The sequence below is a fragment of the Mastomys coucha genome, unplaced genomic scaffold (assembly GCF_008632895.1).
Source record: "Mastomys coucha isolate ucsf_1 unplaced genomic scaffold, UCSF_Mcou_1 pScaffold20, whole genome shotgun sequence".
Classification (NCBI taxonomy): Eukaryota; Metazoa; Chordata; class Mammalia; order Rodentia; family Muridae; genus Mastomys; species Mastomys coucha.
Window position 1 is genome coordinate 47,850,414 of NW_022196903.1, and position 22,015 is coordinate 47,872,428.

Consider the following 22,015-nt stretch of genomic DNA (forward strand, 5'->3'; position numbering starts at 1 on the left):
TCCCTCTCCCTCTCCCTCTCCCTCTCCCTCTCTCTCTCTCTCTCTCTCTGCTTTGAGATTTCAGTGAAGATATGAGCTTCCTGCTCCAGTTGCTCTAACTGCGACCTGTTGCCTCTGCCTACCACCTGAACTATAAGCCCAAATAAACCCGTTTCTTCTGTAAGCTGTTGTGGTCATGGCAGTGTATTCTGGTGACAACTGAAAAGTGGCTAATACCTACCCTCATGAAGACTGTTAGAAAGTCTGCAGCAGCTCTCTGAGCCTCAGTCATCCTCTCTGCCAGCCTGATGAGTGCACACAGGAGTCACAGCGCCCATAGCTCCAGCTTTATCTCTGATGTCTGGCCCTCAGTGCTCAGGAGCTGCTCTGCTCTGCTTAGGCTTCAGCCTTCACACTACAGTAGAGTGGTGTAGATGACTGTGGTGCCACCCCTTCAAGCTTCCCTTCTCTCAGGGACCAGTCTTGAACTTCCTACTGTTCAGAGCCTAACACTCATCATCTCATAGTTTCTCTAGTTATGGCAAGACAGTCAGTGGTAGCCATTGCCCAGTACACTTTTATGTTGTAAGTTGGATGAATGTGGAGTGGACATATACAGTTTCAGTTTCTCCTGAAGGTCTTTCTAGAAACATGGGCAGTTTTTACAGAAGAAATCTTACAGTTCTCAGAATCATTTGTGCACTCATTCACAAAAACATTTGTGCATCCCTTCAGTAAACATTACTAAGGGTCAGCAACAGGCTCAGTGTGGATCCTGGAGGCTTGGAAAGGAAATGTCCCTGCACTCATGAGGTGTATTTGATGGTGCACGTTGTCCTGGCTCCTCCAAAGCAACTCTCTCTGCTGTCATCTCTTTCATTAAGATTGATAGAGAAATTACATGGCCTTTTGCTTACATAGCATCACTATGCCATGGGTGCTGGTCTTTGTTTCGTGTGAATACATCTAGTAGAGATGAGGAAAAGCAGACAGGTGTGCAGTCTCTGACCCAGGTCATGAACAGCACACAGAACCCTAAGATGAGCAGTCTAACTCTGTATCATGCCTACATGAGAGAAAGAGAAGAAACCTCTTGATGAAAACTGTAATTCACAAGCATAAAATTTAGCAGGTGATGTAGTGAGTGTGTTTTGTCTTCCTTTTCTTAAGTTGATCATGAGAAAAAAGGCAATTCTGCATTTTGAATTAGAAAAAGAACAGAAAACCATTTTGCATAAAATCTCACTCCTTGGGGGAAGCCGAGAAGGAAGGTGGTGGTAATATTATCTTAGCAAGCTAAAATGATGTTTTCAGAACACTAATTCCTTCTAGGTGCCTCAGGCAAAAGTTCTGAAGAACCACACCAGGATTATATCACCCCACTTAGAGACTTAGAATGGATATCAAGCATAGAAGAAGAGGATATGATGTGTATAAATCTTGAATTGAGACATGGAATCATTTGCAGCCATCTGGCCTTGAACTTGTGATCCTCCTGCCTCAGCTTCACAATTGCTGGGGGTCACAGGTGTGTAACATTATACCCAGATTAGAAATCTATTTCACTTAACTCATGCTTCCCAACATTACTTTAATGAATAAATGGCCATGTGTGTATGTGTGTGTGTCAGGGGGGGAGGGGTTCCTGAATCACTCTTGAAATTACTGCTCTAGGAAGAATTGTGATTCAACTTTCAGAGTGAACATTAAATCAAGTTAAAATCATTCTTAGAGGTCCAACCTACAGCTCACTGCACCAACAGTGTAGGGGAGTCCTAGGAAGAGAGCCAGAGCTGTTGTGTAGTTAGATCTTCTATCCAGCAGCAAACGATGAGTGAAGCACCAGACACTATTAATCTGCAGTCACTTGTGATGAATGTTCACATATCAAATGCTATGTATATTTAAAAATTAAAGAGATTTAGAAATTCTGATTTATGTTACTTAATAAAAATATTCTGTAGAGAACACAGAATAAATAACAACCTGGGCCATTTATGCTATTACATCCTTAATGTTATCTCTGATACTTATTTCTGGAGAGCCACAAACGATTACAAAGTTACCTTGTAGCCAAGCATGATGGCAAAGACCTTTAATGTTAGTACTCAAGAGGCAGAGGCAGGCAGATCTCTGTGAATTCAAGGCCAGCCTCATCTACAGAATGAGTTCCACAACAGCCAGGGCCACATAGTGAGATCCTGTCTCAAAAAAGCCAGAAAGTTACTATGTCTCCTGAAGCCAGTTACCTGAACTTATTGGACAATAACCTGCAGCACTATCTAGGGACAGCACACACTCTTCGGCAAGGTTTTGGTGGTTCACCTCTTTTGCCCAGCAGCTCACCCTCCTGCTTTCCTGTTGGCTGCAAGGCTAAGGTGTCTATCCCACTGTAGCTCACACTGTCGGGATTTACTTCTTACATCCACCACAACTCCAACTTTGTGATGCAGAAGTATCTTACAAAGGAATTCCCGAACACCTCTCTTACCAGTTTTAGCTTCTATAGTCTCCATTGCTGTCACCAAGTCGACTGCTGACATGCGGTTATGTTGGGTATAGTAACTGCTCTATATTATTTTATATCTTTGCCTCCACTGACCACGTGTCCTATTCTGTATTTGCAACATTATTCTTCAAGATTTTCTCTCGTCTTCACTGAGTACTTAACTCTCTGGTATCCTAATAAATCTGACTGCACAATGTTAGGTTCTGGAGCCTCCTGGACAGGTCTGAAGTCAAGTACCCCAAGGTACTATAATATGTGTTTATTCACATTTCTCTCTTGCGCTCTCTTGTCTCTCTCTTGTCTCTCTGTCTCTCTGTCTCTCTGTCTCTCTGTCTCTCTCTCTCTCTCTCTCTCTCTCTCTCTCTCTCTCTCTCTCTTTCTTTCTCTCTCCACACCCCCTCCTCTGTATTTAGGTCAGAGTTCAACTTTAGTTATTGTTATCCAGGAGACATCCACTTTGTTTTGGAGGCAGTCTCTCACTGGTCTGGTACTCACCAAATGAGGGTCAGGAATTTGCCTCTTTCCACTGGTCTCCAAGAGCTGGGACTGAGTGTGCAGACCATGCCTGCTTCTTTAAATGGGTCCCAGGAATTGAACAACTCAAGTCCTTGTGCTTGCAAGGCAAGCATTTACTAACTGAGACATCTCCCTAATCTTTACCTTTATCAATACAAAAATTAGGAGTAACAACCTTTCTTGGACCAGGCATGGTCACCCGTGCGTGTAATTCCAGCTCTCGAGGACAGAGGAAGGAAGGAAGGCTGCTTCAAATTAAAGGCCACTTTAGATTTCAAGTTTAAGAGGCTGCATAGCAAGGCCCTATATCAGAAACAAAACAAAGCCAACCAACCAACCAAAAGAAAACCTAGAAATAAATAACAAAAAGAAAGAAGGAAAAAGAGAAGTATGCTTTTCTATCAATCAAGATACTGCTGTCAAGTCAGCATTTCTTCCTCCTTCAGCAGTGCCTCTGTCTAAAAATTTGTCTGCCTCTCTCCTCCCTCTCTCCCTCTCCCTCTCTCCCTCTCCCCCACTCTCTGTATGTGTGTGTTATTTTTGCATTATGGACAGGTTTGTGGCTCTCAATAGTTTGAACCTCTGGCCCCCACCCCACTCTGTTTTTATCTCCTCCCCATAAACAAATATCCAGAGTGTGAGGAGTACTAAGTCCCAACACAGCAATCCCACAAAAAGGCCTTTTGTTCAGAGTTGATAACCTGGCAAGCTTACAAATACTTTCCTCCTAGAGAGGTCACTAGTAAGCTTAATAGTCTGCTATAGATGTCTGCTCCTTCAGACCAGATCTACCTGTCAACATCAGTAGGCTAATCTAGTATACTTCTATGAATACATAACAAAAGGTTTTTCAGCTCTTTTGGTAAGTATTGGAAATAGTACAGGATCTTTGAAAAACTCAGACATCTTTATGTAATTGAATATAATCTGAATGTATTTTAGCAACATGTCAGAATATAGGTGGTGAAAGACTAGAGACAGTTCATGCTACTCCTTAGAAAGCCCGATGAAGGAATTAAAAAAAATGACACACACTCAGATGCTTTCATTAGTAAATCTCTTTGAAAATATGCTTCATTACAAGAACTTGAAGCTGAGTGCAGGTGAGTAACTCAAGCTGTGTCTGGGCAGGAATTAACTGTTTCCTAAATGACACCAAACTGAAGAGTGCAGATAATTAATTCACTGGCAGACTTCCTCTCCAGACCCTGGTCCATACTCTGGCACCAAGAGACTGGAAAAGGTCTTTGCTTTATGGGAAAGGGATAGCTGATAGAAATCCACCAACTGACTTATGGGCAGTGAATTCACATTCTCATTAAAAACTAATTTTGCTCTCACTCTCTCCTTGTTGCTTGGACAGTGTATGTTTTCTTAACCCAAAGGTGACTTCAAGTTTTCACCCTCAAATTACTGTCTCCTTAATCATTTGAGTTGGCTGAAACACTATGTCTTCTTTTAGGTTTGATTGTCAAACACAAAACAGTTCTCTAAAGTTAGGCTCAAAATCAATGTAAGTGAAAACTCATGTTACTCTACACACGTGGGGGCAGCTGATGACAGTGTTTCTACTAAAAGATGAGCTGCTACAGAATGAGTTTCTGAAACTGAATGATTTCAGCTTGTTAGATTCCAATATATTCTGATACTCCAACTATGTTTTGAATTCATAAAAAGTACCTCTTTCACCCTAGGATTTAAAAGGTTCACTCAGACATAAATCCACTAATCTCTCACACTGCCCTATGAAGTCAAAATAGCATATTCCAACTCTGCATACAAAATACTTCCAAAATGAGCTTATAAATCAGCCATGTTTTCAGACTTATGCACAGTGGGCTACAATATATATATCCCTCAACAAAGAAATAAGAAATCTCCGTAGAGATGTTGCAGGTTTTCAAATTGAAAGCATTTACTGTGGTAAAAAGATACATCTAAACGGCAAAGCAGCAAAAACAGCAGCTGTCTTTCTGGGGCGGCTTACCTATTAATGTAACTGAGGGCCACATAGGTCGGCTGCTGCAGCTCTTGCTTTTCTAAAACACGTGGATCTGTATCTGAAATAAAACACAAGAACAAGTTTGTTTGTTTGTTTTTTACATCAGAATATATTAGGTTCCCTAACATAAAGTAACAGAGGGTAAAGAGAGAAACAGATTAATTTAGAATAGGAAAACTCAGTCCACAAAGCACAGTGATTTGTTCATTCATTCATAAAAACAAGATATTACCCTCTGAAAAAAAATTAAAAAAAAAAAAACAAGATATTACATTGCTTTTCAAGAAATTCCAAACATCAACAGTGATAAAATGCCCGTCTGTCACACAAGCTCTTGCATAACCCCATCATAAATATTGGTTTTCACTGCTCACAGTTACAATGCTGGCATGGTTCTTGCTGGCTAATCCGCCTAAGAAGGAAAGCCTCTGTTAATTATGCTCACGTCAATACTGGAACAAATTAGTTTACATTGAAAAGCTCCATCAATTTGAAAATCTATGGAGTATTGTTCTTGTTCACTGAACACTTCTGAGTCCAGCTTCATATTCTGGAGGCCTCATCTCCTTTTTGAATGTATAATGAATTGATAATAGCTTTTCTAGACTCTTAGTCAGAAACTCTCTCAGTGCTCCAGTGTTGACAAACAGCACATTCACAAGGCCTTTCCCCTCAAAGGGGCAGAGTCTCACACATAGCAACATCCCACAATGGTGCTTCTCCAGTACAGGCCAGTAATGAATGTACTCCTCACAACCAGAAGCATATTCTCAAGCTTCCCATGTGGAGAAATCACTTCCTGAATATATGCAAAAGGAATGATTATACAATAATGCAGCAGGTGAGTCACTGAGTAAGTACTGTTTACATGAAGAAAGGCTCAAGCACATCACACTAATTTCTTTTCACTAAGATCTTGTCAATACAATCACATGATTACAAGTCTCTTTGCTGCACTCAGATGTGATGACTGACACAGTTTCAATTACCTTTGCACAATGGTGGATTTGGGATATACAAACTCCAGAGTGCATTAACAGGTGAGAAGAGGAAGGGAGAGACACGGTGGCCCAGGACACGAGTGGTAAAAATAATCAAGCTGGCATTACTTTTGACTATCAGACTATATAACTGGGCAGTAGAGCCAGCTTTCTTTATTATGCCCAAGTTAAGAATCTCACATTCACTCTATCATTTTTTCCTATGCCAAGAATTCCAGGGAACTCTATTTAGAAACCTTCCTTCCTTGGGTCTCTGCCACTGTAAGCCCTTGAAAGCTGAATGAGGAAATAAGAGACAAAGAGTCTCTGAAAAGCTCCATCAAGCCTGGTGTCAAGATTTTGGCAGAGCAAATGAGAACAGATCAGTAATTCGCATTTCCTCCCCTTTTATATCCAGTTGGGTCTGCAGCTGAGACTGCAGCTTGGTCTCTGGTTGAGCAATAAACGCAGTGGTTGTCTGGACACAAGGAAGGCACTTTCCAAAGGGACATGATTTTCAAACAGAACCCTTAACACGTATCCAAGTCTGCTGTAATCCCAACATATCTTTGCTTTTCCGATCAGAATGTGCTTGCTGGAGGGGAGTCTACAGAACCATGGTTCCGAGGGCAGAATGTTTTGTCTACATAAACAACCCCTGGCAAGCTGCACAGGCCATGGGTGCAAATGGTGACGGATTCGCCAAAGTAACAGATGACACTGGAGACAGAAATCATGAAGCTGGGAAGGAGGGGAGGAGAGAAAAACAAGGTCATAGCTAAAATCTCAGCGGAAGGACTCTCACATCTCCACCAAGTGATTTGAATTAGAGCTTCGGTGTGCATGGGCTGCTGCTCTTTGGAGATGTGATGTTACACAGAGTTAGGCTGAAGAAGTGAGCACTATAGGAGCCTACAATGTGTTGAACAAAGGGGTGAAGGGTTCAGAAGTCAGTAAACATTTTAGGACATTTTCATTTTTCTTTGTCCTTGTACTTACTTGGCCTCCAATCAAAGAGTCTCCCTACAAGCCATGCCTAAATCACTCCAAATCACTCCTCATTAGGCGTGGTGTACTTGCTAAAATGTTTTAAATGTTGCTTTCTCAAGCTATCCTGAATTTAATTTTTTCTCTTTTATTTGTGTGTGTGTGTGTGTGAGTGTGTGTGTGTATACATATATATTAAATTTTCTACTTCAAGCTTGTAATAATGTGGATCTTGAAGTTTTCCTAAAAGCTTGTGGGTTGAAGGTTTGGTACTTAGCCTGTGGTACACTTAAAAGGTGCTGAGACTTTGTGGAGGTGGGGTCTAGCAGAAGGAAATTAGGTAACTGGTACCCTTGACGCAATGAGGAGACCCCATCCTCCTCCAGCTTCCTAGCCAGGATGAAGCCAGCACATCTCAATCAGTTACTTGTGCCCAGATATAGGGTTCTATAACATGCCTGAAAGCAATACAGCCTATGAGCCACAGGCTGAGAGATTCTGAAACTGTCAGCCACAATAAAACTTTCCTTCTAGTAAGTTGAGTCTCTCAACTGTTTTACCATAGCAATGGAAATCAGATTAATGCAGGACAAGTTCTAGTGTCTCTCTGAAGAAAGGGAGTCAAGTGTCTTCTATAACATACTACAGCTCTCCGATGCTTAACTGAATGCTGTTGCTGTTGACACCACAAAAACTGAACGGCAATCTTGTCTGACAGAGCATCAAACATGTGCAACATTCAGTTTGTAAAGCATGATTCTAAAATTCTATTTTATTTTCCTTCAACATATTCTTCAACCTATGTTTGGCTTATACATCGCCTCAAGTTGTAAGACTTCAGGGAGCTTCCAAATATCACCTTTTCTGAAGCAAAACAACCACTGGAAGCACCTTAGGTATAGAGCGTCTCCCCACCCCTCACTTCCCCGCTAGATTGTAGACTCTAGTCACCAGTAAGATGCCAGAACACTCTGAATAAGTACCCCCAAGGCCTCAGTCTACTTTTTAGATTAAATGGCTCTTCAAAGAAACCCTAATTACAACATCCACCAAAGATGTGCCACCTTGGAAATGAAATGATGTACTTGCCGCAAGTCAGAAGAGACTGAAACAAGAGACTGGAGAGACCGCACGTCAACTGCTGGTCCCAAATAAACATGGGGGCTGTCACTTGCTTGCTGGTTGCTGTGTGGTGATTATGACTTGCTGTTTTATGAGTTTTAATTATGCCACTGAGCACTTCACATTCAGTAAAAGTATTATAGCTGCTTTCATTACTTCTTCCTCTGACAGCAACATAACTTTCTGATGGTAAACAACCTACATAGAGAAAGACTCCAGAGATAGACTGGCTTTATGAAGTAGGATGCTTCCCCAGCTCTGTCAGGAGCATCCAGAGATTATGAAGGCAAAGGGAACATTATCCCCTGGTACCAGAGAGTCTCTCTAACCACTAGATAGTGCTGAACTTTACAAAGAAAAGTTTCCTTATACACACACCATGCCATTCAGAAATAGTTTTGACCATGGTAAGCCACTGCAATGGGTAATCTAAAAAGAAATAAAATGTGCATATAATGTCATCTCTCAAACAATTATCTGGCTCGTTCACTTGTAGTGCCAATAAACTGAGAAAGTGAGATGCTGGCTGCAGCTCTCAGAGACAGAACCCACGCCAATGTGCTCTGCAGACAGAACACGTGTGTTTCTCATTCACATGGTGCTCCTTAGGCAGGTCATCTGGCAATGTGTATAATGTGCCAGTGTACAGGTTCACACAGCTGCACCCTTCCAATGTCACATGATCAAAGTGTCAGGAAGACAAACAAAGTCTCAGTGGGGCAGGGTAGGGAAGACAGAAGATACAGACTACCCTGGGAACCCTGCTAAGTTTCTAGAGCAGCGGCCTTACAGACAGGCTGGCAACGGCTATCTCTACCATCATCTCGGGGTAGCATTTTGTTCTATGATGAGGACTGAGCTCTTTAGCACCAGATTCAGGAACAACAGAAAAGCTTTTCCCAGCTGTGATCCTAGCAACTCAAGGCTTCACAGACTGAATTGAATGGCAAGGTCCTTGATGTCACAGTATTAGCTGCAATTGCTTCTCATGCACTAGCAGCCAATAAAAGAAGATCAAGTAGAAATTTAAAAACAAAGTAAGGTAATGGTTGAGCCTAGGAACAGTCCAATTCCTTTCAGTAAAAAGGAGACTTGTGATGTGTATGACAAAAGGCCCACAGCCCACCTTGCAGAAGCCCTAATGACCTTGTTCATCCGTGCTACAGTCCCTGTCATTGGAAACCAATTACAAGCCATGCTTGGGTCATAAAATTTGTTTGTTTGAGGGAAGTGTCATGTAGTCCAGGCTGGAGTCAAACTTTCTATGCAGCTCTGAATGACCTTGAGCTCCTGATTCTCCTGCTTTAACCTCAAGAATTGAGTGCTGGGATTACAGCTGTACACTACCACACTGCCTTTTCATTTGTGTTTGTGTACTATTTTTAATAAGTATTCATTCCTAGTGCCATCGCCAAGCCCACAAGAAAATTCTATTGGTGTTATTTGGTGGGTTAACCAACATTCAGGAATGAACTCATGGACTTTGGCCATGACTTAGTTGTATACCCAGAGTTACTTATAATTTAATAAAGCCAGAAACCAGCACTGCAGCCTCTCAACCAAAACTAAGGAAAAGTTGGGCAATGAGCTATCTGTAGGTTGTGAGGTCACTGTGAAAAGAAGATATGCTTTTGATCTGGAGAGACACCTCCTTGACACTCTACAGTTTCCACTTATTGTTTAAGTGCACAGAAACTGTGTGTGTGGGGGAGAAGTGGCTAAAAAGATGTAGGTAGGTGGCTGGAGGCTATAGTAGAAGATTTCAGAGAGTCAAATGCAGATAAGTGATTTTGAAGAGGAACCCTTGCTTTTCTTTGTAATCATCCAATAATTTGGATACTAATTAATGTGTGTTCTTAGCTTCCATTCTTCCCCTCAGCTGCTAAACTTGCAAAGATAGATCCTCATTTTTCATTACTCTCTCTCATCTTTCTGCGTAGGGCTTGTCAAACTCTTCTCTTTGCTCTCAGGACTTCCTGGACCACAATAATACTTTTACCCTTCTGTACTCTGCATCTGTGAGGGGCTTGTCTCAGTTCTTCTTATCTTTCTGCCACTTTTTGCCCTCCAGTGCCCAGCAAATAAACACAGGGGCAGAGAGAGATTAATTCCACGATGGAAACATTGCAGACTTTGGGTTAAACATGGTACATCCGTCAAGCACATTTGTTTCCTTGACCATTCAGAGCTCCCATGAAAATGTGGTAGAGGGTAGGAAAAAACTACCAAGGGGAGTAAACAGGAGACAGAAATAGGAGGTAAGTTTTGGGACACAACAAAAGAATATGAGGACATAAAAAGGCTTGGATAAAGTTATTTTTATCTCCAGACCCTATAGTGGGGACATAAGAGCCAGGAGCTGAACCTTGCAAAAGCCCCAAGAGACCCTGCACTAGAAGATGCCTGCTATACCATGGAGAAAGCTCAGAGCTTAAAACAGAGAAGTTTTTAAGTAGGTCATGAAGTGCCTGTGGATGGAGGAACAGAGAAGGAGAGGGCAAGGCTAGAAATCATATTATAGAATACTGGCAACCAGTCAGGACTCTTCGCCTACTCCATTAGACAGGTGTAGAGAAAAGAGAGCCCAGATGTTGACATCTGGTGATTTCCTAATTAAATGATGTTCCTGTAGTTCCATCTATAGCCAACAAGCTCCATCTGTGCTTCCACCCACAGGCATCTACCAGTTTTTCACTGTGGTTGTGAAAGATAAGCCAGTAACAGTCAAGAATGACAACTAAGCAGTGTAGGCAAAGTCTTGAACCTGAGAGAAAGCCACCAAAACACGGGGAAAGTTGGAATGAATAGAGGGAAAGGAGAGGGCCAGGGAAGAAGAAAAGGATAGGCAGGTATGCACGTACAAACAGTGGGGGCCTACACATCTCTGTGACAAACTTCCTTAAATGAAGCTGGTGCCAGCAGGGCTAGAATCCCAAGCTCCATGGTCCGATCACACACAGGTGAGGTCAGTTCACTGCTCCCACCCAGTGCAACACTGGACTCCACACAAACTTTATAGTCGTCTTACAAGTCTAGTACATTTTTCTTGCAACTTTTACTTCATTTTTAAGACTAAATTTGTTGAACAATTTACAAAGATGGACTTTTAAAACTCATTGCTGGTCTACTTCAGATGGTGAAATAAATATTTCTTGTTGGCATTGGACTTAAAAAACAAACAAACAAACAAACTCCTATGAGTGTATATAACCAGCCTTTCTGAATGGATCAACTTTTCCTTAGTTTATAGACATGCCATTTGAAACTTTTCCCAGGCCATAATTTCCACTACAGGAAACTCAGTGCAAATTATACTGAGACCCTTGCCTTCCCCAATTTACTATGAAATACAGATGCACCTAAGTGTTGCTGTAAATTTTATGAGCTTGATATCTAAAAGTCAGGGATTCTGTACAACACAATAACAGCATCTATTAAAAAGCATCCATGTTCACATATGGAGCCTGAGTTTTCCTGCCACAAGTCAATAGCTAAACATGATTGAACTAGGAACTCTCTAAACAATGCTCAGGCAGCTGACTTATACACAAACACTGCAGTTGCAGCTTGCTCCGTGACTGCTTTCTAATTCTTTATCAATCATTCAAATTCCTATGGCCACCCACTATGTAGCTATTTAGGAAACTCGGTCTTAGAAGTCAAATCTAAGCCAAAGGCTCTGTCAATAATCCATGTCCACCACGGTGGAGACTAAATAACTGAATGAGCATCCACAGTAAGAAGTAAAGCATAAGACACAAAGATAAGCATCAGCTTAGAGAGCTGTAAGATCAGATGGGCCAGAGGCACAGACCCAGTAAGCCACTGCATCCCTGCACAGACAGAGATGAATGAGGACGCATGTTCAGAGCACTGTAAAAGGAGGCAAAATACTAGGAGGGAGGGCTCATGTGGGAAGGTTTTATTGATGGAGCCCACAGTGAGTCATTCACAGGCGATGGTGGGAAACTAGTGTGGCTTTAAGGCAGCAGGCACTGAGCTGAAAATCTGTGGGCATTACAGAAGGGCAGCACTGTTGACCAGAAAATACTCATTAATTATAGATTTTTAAATAGAGATACTTGAGGAGGGTAGTTCTGAACTGTGGGAAATCCTCTGTGAAGGAAATGTCTATACACACTGGAAGGAGGATGCTAGTGATCCTGCTAGATAGTCTACATTGCACATAATCAGATAACCAACTACAACAACCCCCCCCCCCCCGACCTCCAATGTCAGTGCCTGGCTGAGAAACCCTGCTGGAAACCCATGTGGTGTTTATGAAGAATGGAGCTACTACATGTTAGTAATTTTTGCATTTTCCTATTTTCTAAATCAAGAGCTTAGAAGGCTGCTCAATGGGCAGCAGGACAGTGACATAAAAGTGGTTGGGACCTAGATCTTAGGAGCCCTGGCTTTCTTAGTGGAGTCAAAGAAACTGAATTAATTTTCTAAAATTCATCCCGAATTCTTGTTATGTACTCCTTGCTTAGAGGAGTACATGACACACAATTGGGCAAGAAGGATAATTGTAAAAATCAGTTAACAATAATCCAAGGGCTAAAAAGATAGCTTAGCTGGGAAAGTGTTTGCCTTACAAGCACAAAGACAAGTTCAAAGCCTAGCAACCACATAAAAATTCTGAGTGTAATGGCACCACTTGAAATCCTAGGGCTGAGGAAGCAGAGACAGGAAGAATCCTGGGGCCCACTGGTCAGCTAGTCTCTCTCACTGGTCTGATCCATGACAATGTCAGGCCCAGTCTCAAAGGAGGTGGATGATACCCAAGGCTGACCTCTGGCCTCCACAGGCATGTATACATCAACTACCTATACATAAGTTTATATATATGTATATGTGCTCAACACACATACACACACATACACACACACATACACAAACACACACACACACACACACACACATACACACACACACCAAAAAGCCCTCAATGATTCAAGACAAACCAGAAAATAAAAAAAATCTGCTCCAGAAACATGACATGATTCTCTATGAGGGTCAGGGCAACTTTTGACAGAAAGGTTCCTAAGACTTGGAATAGAGAATAGCTTCAGCAGGTGACTAGAAGGAGAAAGTAAACAGTCTACAAAGTTCAGAGTGGCTTGTATGTTAGACGCATGAAGTGCAGAGGTGAGCTTTTTCTGGGATGGCTGAAAGGCTCTCTGATAGTCAGCCTTAATCTCAAAGGTAAAGCAGAGGCACTGGGGGAATAAGCTAAGATTCCCACTGTGTTAGAGAATAGCAAAGAGTGGTAGGGAAGATGGGAAACTGATACTGAAGACTGGTAAAAGAAGAAATGGAAACACAAGATTTTTCTTATGTTATGGAGTGAGTATCTCATTATCAACAATAAAGAATCTCAAACTGTGAAAAATATTTGATGTTCCAAGTGAGGTCTGCTGCTCATGTGTGAAAGATGCTGTGCAGAACCAAGGAGTTGGAGCTTCAGAGAAGAGAGGGCTCTGATGCAGATAGGACCGGAAATGCTAAAGAATCTCATCATAACACCACACATTCCAACAGGCAGCAGAGCCAAGGAATGTCCTCAAAACAGTAAAAATTCAAGCACACTGATTAAAGATACTATCCTGAAACTCAGCCAATAGTCAGCTCAGCAGGGATAAGGACAGGCCTGGGGCACACTGCATTTGAAATCAAGTGACTGGTATAATTCACAACCGAGGATAAAAGGCTGGGAGAGGGCGAGTAAAATGGGGGTCTTTAATTCAGTGTTTAATTCAGGATCTGGTATGGACTCTCCAAGGCCTACTAAGGGAATCACCCTCTTGCTATAATCTTTGTTTTTCCTTTTTATATCTCTGGCTACAAGCCTAGCCTTTCATGGCTGAGCCATCTCTCCAGCCCTGTTTTTACTTCTTGGTGTTAAGATAATGTGCTATTCTATACAAATCCAGCTGCTTCCATTCAGCATTAGCTTCATAAACCTTATGATTTTTTTTCATCTCTAAAATATTGCTCAGAACAGTGCTTTCAGCCTACAGTGAAAATAAGCTCTGAATCTCGAGTGTAAGGTAGCACTATGCTGCTCAGAGCTTTAGCCCATCAAGTATTTTGAAATTCAGATAGGCACTATTGTGAATTGTCTATATTTGATAGTCAACAGTATAATGATGTATAGAAAAGTTTTAAAACTCATCATTCAAAGGTGAATCATCACAGGCTGTATGTGACAATGTGACAAGCCTCAATTTGTATTGAGAAATAAACATTTCCTTTTTACAGCATGCTGCTCTAGAACATGGCTGCCTGGTATAAGGCTTACATTTTTCAGCATTCCTTCCTCTGTCTACATCCTTTGAGTCTACATCCTGGTCAGTAAAATACAGGACTTTAAAGAAGTCTCCTTGAAAATGTGTGCCTTTCTTTGCAGTAATTTTCCTCTAGGGTGATTGGGAGAATGACTAGTACTCCTGCATCTACTTCAATATGAGATAATCGAGTACATGGAAGTCATCCTAGGCAAAGCCCAGCAGGAGTGGGTGTGGCTGAGCAGTGAAGCCCCACCTCTCTTCTGGACTGGCCTCCTCTAGTACTTCTGCAACTGACAGAATGAAATTCTCTTCCATTTCAGATCCTGTTACTCAATGGCTTCTCAGTAAATGAAGTCAAATCTTCATACAATTAGCAATAATACCCTAACAATCAGAATGCTAATTCTAAGTTCTACTGAGCAACATCAACTATTTTGGGCCTTTGCTTTTCTGGATTAAAACAATAGATTATATTGTATCATACTAAACTTATGGAACAATAACAACAACAATAGTAGAGTAACACCCACATTGCCATTTCGTATGAGGCTAACTCTGCAGAGGGATGATTAAGGAATGGGAGGAAGAAGGGAAAAACTTCATGTCAAATTATGGCTGCTTTGGTTGCTCAAGCCTTTCTGCAGTATTGGTTATTAGTGGGCAATAATGAAGCAAATTACACATGCATATTGCTTCTGAGTTATCAACAATGCGATGAGCAGTAACCTTTGAAGCTGTCAGGATCTTTTCAGGGAAGCAATTAAAGTGAAAAATGAGAGTGTGCACAACTTCCATCACCCAATACCTCATGTCCCAATGCCACCTACGAGCACTGACTTCTGAGTGGGTGCAATCTGAATATTTATTAATGCAGATCTGTTCCCATTTGTTCATCTTCTTTTCTTGTAACCCAAGCTACACTCACCTGACAAAAGAGATATTTTTTTCTTTAAAGGGCAACTCTGACACTATGAATCACATTTACCCGAAACTTACACACACTGTGACATCGTTCCTAGCTGCATTAAAATAAACTTTCTTTCCCTTTCCCCTTCAGGAAATGTAAGTTTAAGACCAGCTAGGATTCCAAAGGAGAAAGAAGTTGAGAAAGAGGTAACCCCAAGTAGAAAAGCACTAAATAGCCAAGCTGAAAATAAGCAAGAATAACTGATGTTTAAGGAAGGTCAAACGTATACCTGTCAAGCACTGCATGGTGGGCATCGAAGCACTCTCCCCAGACAGAAAAGAAACAAAGCCCAAGCTCTCTAGCAGACTATACTCCCTGCCACAGATGTTGTCATCCATAAATTTCATACTAGAGAACCATGTAATCAAGTTACAAAATTTAAAAAAAAAAAAGCATAAGCCTTATCTTTTAAGTCAGTTTATAACTTTCTGTTGTGTGGCACTTGTGGTTAATGGTCACAGGATGGACACACTTGCTACAGAAAGTGCTTCATATTGATTTTAAAGAGATCACAACAATCTTAAGAAAAAAACCACTTGCTCTTCTGCTAACATGTAGGAGTTGTTTATGGCGTGACTGTCTTTGGATTGACATACCTGTAAGGACTGGAGTGAAATACAAGAGCTACCCCAGAGGGAGCTGCCGATAGAATGGAGCTCCCATACTGACACTGCTGTGTAAAGAGCCCAAGGATCTTCTCATCCACTTAGTCACTGGCCTGGAGACTGGTGGCTCTCCATTAGAACTGCAGATTAGTATCTCCTGGTTGAGTGGACAGACTCTGAGGGCCTGCCCTATTCCCAAAGATTCTAGTGTGAAACCAGACTGAAGATTGCGGAGGCTTGGAAATCAAGAAGTATGAAGTAGCTCAGTGGTAAAGGCTTGCTGTATAAGTCTGACAACCTGAGTTGATTCTTGAAACCAAAAAAGTGGAAGGAATACTGCAAAGCTGTCCTTAGAGTTCTATATGTATGCCTTCCTAACACATATCACATCACAGACAGACAGACACACACACACACACACACACACACACACACACACACACACACACACACATACACAGAGAGGGGAGGATTGAAGAGAGAGAGAGAAAGAAAGGGAGAAAGAAGATGGACATACACACAGAGAGACATAGACAGACACACACACCAATACACACACAAAGACAGACAGACACAGACACACATGTACACACAGACACAAATTTTCAAAAGGCCTGCTTGGAGAAGTTATTGAAGGGAACAATTTGAGTCTTTTCCCAAGCCCCCAAAGCACTTGTGAACTGGAAATAAATGGGTTGAGTATGCTGCAAAAGTTTTGTAGATAAATCCATGTGGTGAAATCTTTTGTTCATGTGTGTTTGCATGTACGCATGTATGTATGAATGCATGTAGAGGCCAGAAGTTGATGTAGGTGTAGTGAGTTTTTCTTGGTCTCTCTCCTCCGTACATCATGTACAGTAATGTACGTATTATTTTGAGATGGCATCTCTCACTGAACCTGGACCTCACCAGTTCAACCAGACTGGCTGGCTAGTTACCCCAGGAATCTTCCTGGGTTTTGGCCATCAATCCTGGGATAACAGGCCCTTGATGATACTTGGCTTTGAGATTAGTGCTGGGGAATCAAACTCAGGACTCCTATTTATTCAGCAAGAGCTTCACTGACTGAGCCATTTTCCCACCCCCCTAGTGAAATTACCTGAAGCACTGCTTACATTTTCACCTCCTCTACTTTCTAGGAAGGGCCAAGCTTAGTAATCACGTGATCAACTTAGTGTCTCCATGCATTTTTGAAATTAATTCACAAACCTTTAATGGGAAGCAGTCTTCATGTATTCTGATGACTAGGGATCTTTTCTTTTGTGTGGAGACCACTGATGGTATTTCCTAAAACTAACAAGGCTCCATCTCTTGGACTTTGGGACCAAGGATTTTATGAAAGATTGATTCAGATAGTGTGTCCCCTGTGCTGGTATTCTTCTCCTCAGTAACAAGTCAAGTCATTATGAAGCAGGTTAGTTTTGCATTCTGAGAGCCTGTTTCATCTAGGATTTGGCAAACACCACTACCACCACACCACCACCACCGCCACCGCCACCGCCACCGCCACCGCCACCGCCACCGCCACCACCACCACCACACCACAACCAGTGCCTCCATTATTCCAGTTTCCCAGGGAAGTCAAAGAATTGCAACAAAACAAAAGCCAGCCAACCAACCACAGGAGAGAGAGCTGAACATCTGGATTCAGATTACACAATGTCTCTACCTACAGGCTGTATTGGTTACAGCTTGATTTGAACAGCTCTGGCTTGCCTTCTAGGGATTCACATTTGCTGTGTTCCCAGATGGGGTGCAGAGGTGACACATGGTTTGGGAAGGATGGCTCTGGAGCCTGTAGAGGCTAGTGAGTAGGGACACAGGATGAACAGTATCACTGATGGTATGGATTTGGGCACCGGGAAGTCCCTGGCCCTCTCACTTACCACTTGGCAGATGGCTCCTGACAATCTTGGCTTCTGCAGAAGGACTAGACAATTCTAGACTTTCTGATAGTTTTTTTTTTTTTTTAAGTAAAGTTTTTCTCTTGTTTAGGTAACATTACATGGAAATTACTGATTTGTTTTGTTGCATGCTAACTTCATGACTGGAGCAAGTTTCTCAGGCTGAGCTTTGTTTTTTTCTGATACAAAAGTCAGTGACTCATAGCTTATGCAGTTGTTATGAGGTTGTTAAGGGAATTTAAGGGAGATAAGCTGTGTACTGCACAGAGTACAGGGCCTAGCTAGTACATGGTAAATGCCTAATAAATCTTAACAGATACCATTATTTCAGGCTGTTGGTGCACACACTGTGGTCTTAACAGTTGTGAACAATCAATCATTCCTAAATGGCAGAAACAGCAGATGAAAGTCTTCTTACCATCTCGGGGCCTACCATGTATGGATGAAGAGAGTTCAGTTGCTTTTCATGAGCAGTCCTCACAGCAGAAGTGCTCCTCTGGAAAAGTAGAGGAGGTGGGAAGTTCCTGAACTGCTTATCCTTTCCCAAAGGAAATACAGCAATCAGGAAAGGCCCTAACGTTGGTCTCCAGTGTGCTCTGACTTCCAAGGGCCTGTCTGCTACTCTTGCTGCTTCCCTCCAGTAGAGATAACTAGTCTCAGCGCTGAACCCCTTTCCAGTTGCTTTTGCTTTCTTGTAACAGGTTCAAATACAGCTCTGGCTGCCCTCAGACTTGCTAGGTAGTCAAGGATGACATTGAACTCCAGATCCCCCATCTACCTCCTGAACCCTGGAATTACAGGCTTGTGTGTGCTCAGCATAGCCCTGAGTCCTATGTCACTCCTCAGTATTAATGCTCTAAACGAAACTTCCAAATGGTCTCATTTTTCTAGATTATAGAGTGGATCTTATCTCTTGCACAAATGAAAATGAATTCTTATTGCTCAATTAAACTAAATAGCATATAACCACTAAAATGTAAGATTTGTTTGTCTTTGATTTTACATAGTAAAAAATGTTTTTCTTCCTACATTGTTCAACATCTCTTTACACATTTTAGAAACACTCTTGAGTATTTCCTAGGCATTCTGCCTTGCATGTTATTCCTTTGAATTTGATTCAATCATGGATACCAGTCAGAGGCCTGGTGGCTTCATAACAGGCATGGGACTCCCCATCTTCTAAGAACATGTTATGTTGCTGACTTTCAATACCTGTGTATAAAGATGAATTGCTCTCTGAGCTGGTTGGCTTTGGTTCTATCCCCACAGTGTCAGAAATGAGCAGAAGTATCAGTATGGTATCAGATGACTGGCAGAATGGGAGAGACACATGAGGTAAACCAATTCTTTCCTTTAAAATAGTTGTTCCTTCCTCCCACACTAATAGCAATTTTAAGTTCATAGCAAAACTGATAGAAAGGAACAGAGATGTGTTATATCCTCTCTCCTTCCTGACAAGTATAGTCAACATTGACATTTCCCTATTAGATTGTCAAAGGTGTTTCATGGAATTCTTTGGAATGCTTTGGAAGAGATAACAAATGAGATGTCAAGATCCAAACAAAAGGTGAAGGTTCTGTATTTTGTCTAAGTAAAATGGACTTTATCAAAGCAAGCTCAAGACCTCAGGGTCCTCCATGGGGCTTCTGGGATTTTGGGGCTTGGTAAGCTTTATTATCAGCAGAGTTCAGAAAGTGGAAGGCAGAGATGTTAATGAATTTTCCAGGCTTTCTTAAGACAAGGTTTAATAGTCTAGTTATGGCCACAATATCATAAGACATTGAATCATCTTAGGGGTGGGGTGGGGGTGGAGCAAGCTTTCAAAAGAATGTAGAGATAAAATATACTTTAAACACATTAGTTACAGAATGTCTTCAAGCTCTGCCAGTCTGTCTCCTCCCTCAGGCCACACTTCATTCAATGAATTTTTCAACATTTCATTGCAATCCACACCCACATATACATTCTAAATTCTAACTAGCACACTAATCTCCCAGACTCAAATATAAGTTACAGGAAACATTATTTAACTTTAGTAATATACCTTGATTAATAAATTTCATTTCTTCAAATATTAGGACAGTTCATTAAATTGATCTTATGACCTACTAATAATAAGTCCTAACTGGAGACATTTAAGAATATAAATCTTGGCTGGGCCGTGGTGGCACACGCCTTTAATCCCAGCACTTGGGAGGCAGAGGCAGGTGGATTTCTGAGTTCGAGGCCAGCCTGGTCTACAGAGTGAGTTCCAGGACAGCCAGGGCTACTCAGAGAAACCCTGTCTCAAAAAACCAAAAAAAAAAAAAAAAAGAATATAAATCTTGCTAAATTACGAATCAATGTCAAGCACTAAGCCCTCCTTTATTATTTACATGATAACATAATCTTAGGATACAGAATAGTTACAACCTGGCTGCACCAGTTTTACTGGCTGGTTTTGTGTGTCAACTTGACACAGGCTGGAGTTATCACAGAGAAGGGAGCTTCAGTTGGGGAAGTGCCTCCATGAGATCCACCTGTGGGGCATTTTCTCATTTAGTGATCAAAGGGGGAGGGCCTCTTGTGGGTGGTGCCATCCCTGGGCTGGAAGTCTTGGGTTCTATAAGAGAGCAGGCTGAGCAAGCCAGGGGAAGCAATCCAGGAAAGAACATCTCTCCATGGCCTCTGCATCAGCTCCTGCTTCCTGACCTGCTTGAGTTCCAGTCCTGACTTCCTCTGGTGAGCAACAGCAATGTAGAAGTAAGCTGAATAAACCCTTTCCTCCCCAACTTGCTTCTTGGTCATGATGTTTGTGCAGGAATAGAAACCCTGACTAAGATACCAGTCAAACTCTCCAAGCACATCTCTCAACTGTTGTCCCTTCGGGGCCTACATCCCGTGACTCTTGATGTCCCTGCCTTCTATATACATCTTACTTGCACACTATCCTTCCTGTTTCCACTAGTCTGTGTGCTCTTATCTGCCTTGTTCTGAACCTCATGCTCTGTCCTGGCTCTTCTGTGGCTGGTTCTCCATTAGAGACACCAGGATGGAATGACAGTGTAACAGGAGTGGATGGGCAGGTTTCTGTTCTACCATTCCCACCAAGTGTGGTTTGGAACAGTGGCTCCAATTGTCTACTGGGAGCCATGGCTATGACAGTGACCCCTCTCTGTGGTAATTACTCTTCTTCTATGACAATGACGCCTCTCTATGGCAGTGACCCCTCTTCTATGACAGTGACCCCTCTCTATGACAGTGACCCCTCTTCTATGACAGTGACCCCCCTTCTATGACAGTGACCCCTCTATATGACAGTGACCTCTCCTTTAAGATGCCATTCTTTCCAGGTTTTGGTCATACTGTCACTCTGCTCCGTCAGCATCCTGCTCTTGCTTGGTCCTCCCAAGTACCTGAATGTAACACTCTTTTGCTGCTGGATGATACACCTTTGTGACACACACTGCTTCACTGCCTGAAAGGCCTCACCTACTTCTCTTTGATCATCCTTAGGTTCATCTTCTAAGGTCTCATCCAAAAGTTACTTCTCTCCAGTGCATTCTACTGCACTACAGGGCAGAACCTGCTTTAGTGCACCAACCAGTGAAAGGATGAATTACATTGTAGTGTTACTGTTCCCAACAGATTCAGCCTCTCCAAAAACATCTCCTTTCTGTCCCTAGTACTTAGCACAGATGTGTCAAGTAATTATGGTTACAAAGAAGCCAATAAATGAATGAATGGTAATAGGACTTAATTACCGAACACAACACAGTTATGTGCCATTAAGTAGTACTTCCTGACAAGACTATTCACAAAGCTACTCCTCACAGTGACCCCCACTCTGGGATGATTTAGTCTAAATGCAGCTGCTGGGATCCAGCTGGAGACAAATGCTGATTGCTGCACAGTGAACCAGCTAGGTAGGTCTTCCCTAACTAGTTCTCCACAATCCCATATCACCTGGCGGGGTGTTTTCTGCTTATTATGCTAATTAGATTTTTCTTGAAAGATGTAATTATTGCTGCAACCCAAGGAAATAATTAATGGCCAATTTTAGTGGGCAAAATATTCATTAATCAAGTCAACAGACAAGAGACCTACAGAGTTTAGGGGGAAAAAAGCCCTCAAAGAGGAGGAAAAAAGATAATCACCTAGAGGGGTCTCCT

General features: G+C 42.0%; 1 protein-coding gene across 2 annotated transcripts in view; it reads right to left on the reverse strand.

The window, feature by feature from the left end:
* Jazf1 (JAZF zinc finger 1) overlaps positions 1 to 22,015 on the reverse strand; it is a 323,397-nt gene that overhangs the window by 138,238 nt on the left and 163,144 nt on the right. For both annotated transcript variants that reach the window (XM_031381937.1, XM_031381938.1), the window contains exon 2: positions 4,992 to 5,064. In XM_031381937.1, coding sequence (XP_031237797.1) covers positions 4,992 to 5,064 — 73 coding nt within the window. The remainder of the gene's footprint in view (positions 1 to 4,991; positions 5,065 to 22,015) is intronic.